Source organism: Acanthisitta chloris, unplaced genomic scaffold (genome assembly GCF_000695815.1).
Source record: "Acanthisitta chloris isolate BGI_N310 unplaced genomic scaffold, ASM69581v1 scaffold794, whole genome shotgun sequence".
NCBI lineage: Eukaryota > Metazoa > Chordata > Aves > Passeriformes > Acanthisittidae > Acanthisitta > Acanthisitta chloris.
The window spans coordinates 69379-77789 of NW_008669637.1; the positions used below are offsets into that span (position 1 = coordinate 69379).

Consider the following 8411-nt stretch of genomic DNA (forward strand, 5'->3'; position numbering starts at 1 on the left):
AGAAAATCCCCCTTCTCTTTCCCCTCTGGGCAACGAGCTAAGCAGGATCCTTATTTTAAAAAACATTTAACTCTTTTTGCTCAAAGTAACATGGAAAATGCATCCACATTACAGATAGTCAGGAAGATACTGTTAATAAAAATATGCTGCAAGAAGAGTGTATTAGTGGCACTTCACAGCAATTCTTAACATTTTCAGATGTAGTGTCAAAACTATGTTTTTGTATATCTGAACATGCTTTTTGTTAACAGAAACGGAAGAAAGTCACAGCATGTTGCCAAATATTATTTGAACAGAAATAATCCCGTAAGAAATACATTTTTTTGCAGTTAACACAAAATTGTAAACTGGATTGGTGTGTGTCTTTCAACATCAAACTGTTCAGTAATAAATATGACTAAGTCTTAACAGACTATGGAGTAAAAGTTCCCTTAGTGTCCAGTTTTTAGCAGCTGTTCAATGTTCAGGGATGCACAAGGCACACCTCTGCAAATTCTCTACATTTATTATTGACATACAAAAAAAAATCCATTCACCACTCAAAAATGTTTATCTGCATAGTAAGAATTTTTCTACTACTATTTACAGGAAGGATTTTTAGTGCAAAAAACAGGAAGTGATGTATTAGTTGAAGTGTATCAAGCACACCTCGTACAGTTTCACCAATAGCTAGTCAGCATCACATCTTGGGCCGCCAGCCATTAATGAACTGCAGTATTTTCTTAACCTGCAATTTGCTTAGCTTGAAGTCTTCTGATAGGATTTCTTCTGTAAGCTGAACCAGTAAATTGCCATCAATCTTCTCCGTAACAAAAAATGATATGACATCTTCTGACAGGCCAATAAACCTCAATGACTTAGACACTTCCTCTATCGAGAGTCCAGAAAGGTCCGTGGGTGGCTGCCAGGGAGAGCCATCCCCACAAGATCTTGGTGCTAATTGGAGGTGGAGGGGAGATGAGAAAGGATAAGACACAGAGAACGTATCCTGCATGCCCTTTTTAACGAGATACTGATCTTCCAAGAGGTCTGGAGAGCCAGTTTTTGACTCCTCCTCAGCACCATCTATTTTCAGTGGCAAGGGACACATGTCTGTAACTGTTTTATCGTCACTTGACTTCGGTGCCCGAGGAGGTAAGGCAGGACAGGAATGGCTCTGCTTTGTGTTGCTGACTCCCAGAGTTTTTTCATCAGTGCAGTCTAGAGAGTAACTTGCTGACTTTGGACAGCTAGAGATGGTGTTTGTGAACTCTGCTGGAGTCAGCGGGGAGTACCCTGCTGGGAGCTCACACCCATCGAAGTCAAAAGTCAAAGGTGCTGGACAGTTTCTCTTTGGCGTACCTGGAGTCTTCTGTCTGGGGTAACTGTAGCTCCTGCTTGGATCGAGCAGGAAATCACTCCTATTCAGGCCTTCTGCAGTTCCTGAAAAATGGTTTGGCCAAGATAACCTCGAAGGCAGAGCTTCAGCTGAGGGGCTTCCCAAAGGCATCGTGCTCTCGGGTTCTTTGGATTCGGTTTTCATCATGTTACAAGGGTAGCAGGAAACAGGTGTGCTCTCAGTTGGATTGGTGTTGTCATTCTCTGTGACACTGCTTAAGGAACAAAGCAGAAAGGATGCTGTTAGCGTGAAAAAAAATGTGGCATTGGAATAAACTCATAAATCATCTGACAGAGTCAGAGGGTGACTGTCACAAGGAAAGAATCGTCTTTCCTCCAGCAGAACTTTTCAGACTTGAATTAACATGTTTGAATTAATGCATTGACAGTTCTTTTACCCCTTCTACAAGCCTGACAAGATGCTGATATACCCAAAAGCCTCATGTCTTGGTTTTTCAAGCTCATAAAAAAGTAGATGTCTCAATTTGGTTCTGTGTCATCTCACAAATACTCAGTTTTTCACTGTCGAATTCCTGAGGGATACTACCATGGATAAGAAACAGCTTCACATATACTAGATGATGTTTTACATTTCTATATCACAGATGTGTCAACAGCAGGCAAAACTTGTATCAGGGCAGGTCACCATTGCACTAGACCATGAGCACCAGCTCACAGTACAGAGACACAGAGTAAGTTAATGCTTACTGCCAAAGGCAGAGTTTTATCTGAAAGGGTAAGCAGACCTAGCTTACATGTTGAAGTATCAGGCTTTAAGCTTACCCCACAGTACCTTGTTTGTGTGTCCATATCTTTGAAATGCTTTGACAAGAAACACTTGCTCTTCAAAGGCACCTAAAGAAAGTCAAATCACCTACTTCCAGGTGGTGAACTAAGCTCAGCCTGTCCGAGGGAACTGATGGTTAATACCCAGGTGTTCCCAAGAGACAGAGACGCCAATAAAAGCATTCAATCTGTTAGCAGAAGCAAATATTTGCTGCTTTTATGCCACTTTCTCAAAGAAAGTCTGAAAGATTGCACTGATCTTTGGAATTTTGGCCAATTAAGCCAGAACACTGGAAAAACAATTAGTAGACTTACAAAATCCTAACTCAACACAACAGACAGAAACCAACAGTTGAAAAAAATTGTTTTAATAACTCACCTTTCTCATCTGAAAACTCAAGAAAGAAACTCAATAGTCATCCTGTGACAGCTTAGTGAAAACTGCTTGAGAACAGCAGCAGCTTTCAAAAAACCATCATAGTTTTGAATGGATCGACACAAAATTACTTCCCTGTGTGCTTACAGTGAGTCAGAGAGGAAGCCAACCTGGACTTGCCCAGCTCAAACACAAAGCACAGATGCGTAAAAGCAGCTCTAATCTATATCACTGGAAAATATCAGCCCCGACAGACGCAGTTTCCCTCTACCTAACTGTCCCTCAGACTCCACTCCATGCCTTCCAAGTTTTTTTCCTGTTTATGTTACTAATACAAATCTGCCAGTTAAAGCAACTGGATGTTTACAATAGTAGAGATGGATTTTTCTCAGTCTCAACAAGGATACGCCATCAACTGGTCATTCCTGGCTGCTTAAAGACCAACTGGTGTAACGCACAATGTGCAAATGATTTTTCACAAACCAAGCCACTGAGCTGCTCAATTCAGAGAAAAACAGTCAGTGAGGTGTTGTAAACAACTAACCACATAGAGGAATTAAATTGATCGATCCCATTTCAATATTAGAACTGCGAACATTTAATGATTTAAAAGATTAACGGAATTACTGAAAACTGATAAAATAACCTTTTCAAAGTGCTTCCTTATTTGTCCTCCACCAAAATTAACTCTCTGGGACTCAGTGCCAAAGGATGCAAGAGAAACATCAAATACAGCTGAAGCCAGGTATCAGGCATTTATATAGGCAGATAAGGACAAATCATACTGGTTTTGTTTGTGTTTAAAATATTGGCTGCAAGCCTTCATTAACCAGAAAATAAGATCACTGATGCAAAGCAACTTCACCAGCAATCTGGTTACTCCACACATTGCTGATTTTCTAGTGGCTTCCTCTGCAACACCAGGTCAGTTCTACCAAAATGGAGACATCTGGTCTGGACCCAGCTGGACATGAACTTCATGCAAATACTGTCAAGTTCAAGGCAGGTCACAGAATCACAGAATTGCTGAGGTTGGAAAAGACCTCAAGATCATCAAGTCCAGCTGTTAACCCAACACTGCTGATTCCACCACTAAACCATGTCCCCAAGCGCCACGTCTACATGTATTTTAAATAACCTCCAGGGATGGTAACCACAGAACCTCCCTAGGCAGCCTGTTCCAATGCTTGACAATCCCTTCCACAAATAAATTTTTCCTAATGTCCAATCTAAACCACCCCTGGTGCAACTTGAGGCCATTTCCTCTTGTCCTATTGCTTGTTACTTGGGAGAAGTTACTGACCCCCACCTCTGTACAACCTCTTGTGTTCCTGAGAAACCTTGCTTCTGTTTTCCTGGTTTATTGGAAGGCAGATGTATTATTAGCTACAAAGAGAGAAAGCAGCATTTGGTGGGCCCCAGATGCTGGGAGGTCTTATGTTCAGCCTCCTGTGGAGTAGACCTTGACAGAACTACCCAACAGGCTTTCATAAAAACAAGCAAGCAGCCTTGATCTAGAGTGATCATTGCCAGATACACAACACTAAGCTGCAAATGTGCAGTATGGCTTAGAAAGGCAATCCCAGCATGTGGATACTGCTGCATCCACACTGAAATTACTTCAGTAGCGTTTCAGATGAATTTGTAATATCCAAACAGGTAGCATCTTGTCATTGAAATAGTATCAAAAATAATGGCAACGAGACACCCAAGGCAAAAAGGAGGTGAGGCCTCAAAAGGTGTATACACTTTCTAAAGCCAAAGAAAGAACACTGTATTGCCAGGAAAAGATATGCAGCCACATAATTCAGAATTTACTGTCAGCTCTCACTAGCCTGAGTGGATTTTCCAGTTTGTGGGTCAGGTTTGTGCTGAACTGTGTTTGATCTGGAAGCTGTCTGGCCCCTTTCTGCTACACCTCACTTTGCACTCAGTTTTGTCTGCTGGCCTCTCTGTCCTCCATCACAGCCTTCCCATATAGTTGTCACAACACATTTCTGGATTACCACACTCTTCCCGTGTCCCTGGTAATCAGAGCTGGCCACACTGTGTGCATGTAGCACTGAAATTGCACCCAAAATCTAGCTTTGAGATGGTCTGAAGATTCAAGCCTTTCAAGAATCATACAGAACTATACAGGATTTTCCATTTAAACATCCTATGTCATCTGTGAATTATATTACCTATAGCAATACGTACAGGTATTTAATATAGATTACTATGTCCTATCTAGTAAAACAGAGTTTCTGCTGGAGCTTTGCTTCCTTTTGAAACTTTAAGAATAACCTGACAGGTTAGCCTGTTTCACAAAACGTCAGTAAGTCCAACACCACACTATGCCTTAGGAACAAGTGCCTTCAGAAAGAATACTGTCAAATTTAACTTTCTCAGAAAGTTCTAGCACGGCGCTCTCACGGCTCACACACATACATGTTGTGCAGTCCTGAAGAGTAGTAGGACAGAGTAGGGCTGGGAGAGCGTGTCTGCTGTCGCGCAGGCTTGGCTGTACGAGGAGGGATGGAAGGACTGGTGGAGGATGGCTTGGAACTGCGTGGTGGGACCGGGGGAGCGTTCAGGAGTCTGCATTCCTCTTTCACCTGTACAAAACAAGAACGTGTAAGTAAGCGGCAAGAAAGTCTGAGCAACAGCAGACTCAAGCAGAGTCAGGAGAACACATCTGGTTCTGCCTTATTCTTTGAAAGGAAATAATTAAAAAGGGAGCAGAAGAGAAAAATGCAAAAGTATATACATTTGCAACAGCTGTCATAAAAAAGTCCAAAAGAACACTTTGCCACTAGTAGAGTTACTAGCAAGCTTTTTTTCGCATGCATTTCAGTAGTTTATTTCATTGCTGCTACCTTTTATGCGAGTGGGTATCAATGTAAAAAAACCATCCAGAAAATCAGACAGACTATTCCAGATATTACACATTTTGTTAGAAGCAACTCATTAGGCTTAAACTTCATTCGTATTGTTTACTTAGATGTAATAAACAAAACTTATGTAATGAAAAGATCTCAACAGACTTTGATGTTTCTTGACTTATTTTGCCAGTGATACTCTGCCATCCAGCTCTAGGACAATTCTCAGCTTCCCTCCCTCAGAACAGTACATGCATCTAGTATTTATCAGCAGCTGGGATTCAAACTCGGAGCTTCAGTCCTTCTGTAGCTGCCAAAGCAGTCCAGGATAAGGTTGTACAAAATGTACAGGAGGAAAGGTGTAGGCAGAAGAGCCAACAGGTCTGCTTTGTGCAGCCAAACAACTTTGCAGCTTGAAATACAGAACTATAGCACTGCTTACCTGAAATTTAGTTTGGTCTGCCTAGGTAGGAAAAGATGTCAGGATCCATCCTCATAGAAAAAATGATGGAATTGAGAACTTAATCTTACCAGGACATATTTGGGAGAGCAACTTTATTTAGTAGGGCTAGAGGTGAGCAAGGCTACTGAGAATTCGGTTGCCAGGCAGGATTTTTAATGACTCACCACCTGCCTCTGGGCAGGAGAAGACCTCTATGTTCTCCTTGTCTGAATCAGTCTTAGATGCATCACAAAAGGGAAATTATTTTTGTGTTTGAAAGTTAAAGTTTATTTTTAAATTTTACAACACTGCAGAACTAAACCTTAGCAGTTCTGCAACACATAATTAGCAATTAAAGCAATTTAATTTATTTAAGAACAAAATAAATGTGGAACCTTTCACAATCCACTTCAGTGCTTTCAAAACGCAACAACCCATTTAGTACTTTTGTGAAATGGAAAACTGAGGACTAGGACATTGTAGAACATTTTTTTCCTAATCCAAAATGAGTCAAAATTACAGGAAATGCCCAACAGCATAAAACACTGAAATACATCTTGCTCTAAGGGGTCTTATTTGCTCTTTCAAGGAAAGGAAAAATAAAAATAATCAATTTTATTCACTTAGGCATAAAGCTCTTCAACCATTTCAGTGCTGTGCCCCAAGGATGCATGAGCACTTTTTTTTCCTCAAGTCAGACCAGACAAAGTTAATATTGCATGCTATTGAATGGGGTTAGAGAGACCATTCAGGGAGCTCTTGGGGCACAGCAGATGGTCAAAGGGTTAAAAGGATTCTTTCCTGGGAAGAATGCTGGCATTCAAAGGTGCTGGTGTAACAAACTATGCCAAACTCCCTTGCTGACCTAGATTGCAGATCAGAACAAGGCCATAAATAATACCTGTTTGCAGTCCCAGTTGGTCCCTGTCACAAAACCACAGTGACAGTTGCCAGACACAGCCCCAGGAAACCCAGCAGAGGACTAAAAAGGAGAGATTTTGCAGATTAAACTGACAAGAGCGAGGGAAAGCTTCAGAGGAGAGCTGCCCTCATTAGGTCCAAGAAAGAGAACAGCAAGAAAATAAATGCAGGAGATGAGTAGGACAGCCAAGATGTGACATAGCAATCACCTTGATGACTGCTGCTCCTAGTAGGAGATGCTCTTTGGCCCAGAAGCACTAGATGCCATATGGCTGTCAGATACAGATAAAACACATTTGCACTGCACATCTTGGGACTTCTATTTGACACTGTCTGAGCTCTCCCATGCTCCAAGACTCCTTCCGGTGACCTGGGAACAGTGACCCCTTTTCAATGGTGTGAGGTCTCTCTGCTCCTTTTCCTTGCTACCAGCCCAAGCCCTGCCAGCACCCCAGGATGTCACTCCTGAATCCAGGCACTGCAGGTGCCCATTGCTGTGACCACTTCTGAGGCTGCCTGGATAAACCCACCCTGTCACCAGGATGACGGCGAGCATAACACAGAGCAGTTCGATGTTCCTTGCCAACGGGAGCCTGAACTCTCAGTGCACTCCATCAGGGACATGCTTTAGATCAATCAGGAAAACAGTCTCTGATTTTATGCAAATTAGTGTTTGGGGACTGAAGCAATTTCTCATTTACAGGCCTCAATTCAGAGGTCATTCCCCCTCCCCCACCTTCTGGCTTCATGCTACTTTGATTTTCTGAAAGGTATTTAGGAATACATGATATATCAGAATGCTTCATCCTGCTGCAGAGGAGAAAACCAGAACAGCTTCTGAAATACCCAGGTGTCCTTTTCTCTCCTGCAAACAGCTCCTGGACACACATTTTAAATTTAGTGCATGCAAAAATACAATTGCCAGTCAACCTTTACACATAAACGCTATGGAATATCATTCTAGAGGGAGTGATGAGTAAACCGCATGTTCACCAGCAGCTCCTGAGATCTACTTACTCTATAAATACCTACATGGAAACCATGCAAACATCTCCTCAGCCCCAGCCCACAGATGAATTCAGTAGGTCACCGATACTCTTTCCAAAGCTGTTCCAGGAAGCCACAAAAGCAAGTCTGAATTATTACAATCTATGGAAATGTAGGGTTTTAATTTTGTTTTATTTTTAATGGGGTTTCACCCCATGCCCACCTCTAAATGCAAGCTGATATCTTTAGCAGAAATTACTTCTCCAACATGGCTAGAAAGCAATACTGAAATTGCTGACAGCACTCACACATTACCTCAGTAATGTAAGATACACATGACAAAATTGCACTTTTCAAAATAACTTTAAAAGGCAACATACACATCTATTCCAAACACCACCCTGCTGCCTGCAAAAGGGAATCACTATGCCACAAGGATGCCACAAGTATGAGGGTCCACAGGTCTCCCAGCACCCCACTGCCCACACCTCAGAGACAGCGTAAGACACTTATGCCTCAGGCATGACCCAGGCAGCCCCATGCCAGAAGGGCTGTGCCATCACCTTGCTGCGGGGGCAGCCTTTCTCCCCCACCACCCCATCCCCAGCACTGGCTCCAGCACACTCCTTTGACCCTGTGCTGAAGCAGTTCAGCTCACAGA

At 42.3% G+C, this 8411-nt stretch overlaps 1 protein-coding gene across 1 annotated transcript in view; it reads right to left on the reverse strand.

Moving 5' to 3' along the window:
- Positions 1 to 679: 679 nt before the first annotated feature.
- GAREM (GRB2 associated, regulator of MAPK1) overlaps positions 680 to 8411 on the reverse strand; it is a gene marked incomplete at its 5' end in the record, with an annotated part of 76186 nt that continues 68454 nt past the window's right edge. Inside the window, 2 exons of the mRNA XM_009073367.1 lie at positions 680 to 1592; positions 4970 to 5136. Of these exons, the coding sequence (XP_009071615.1) occupies positions 680 to 1592; positions 4970 to 5136 (1080 nt within the window). The remainder of the gene's footprint in view (positions 1593 to 4969; positions 5137 to 8411) is intronic.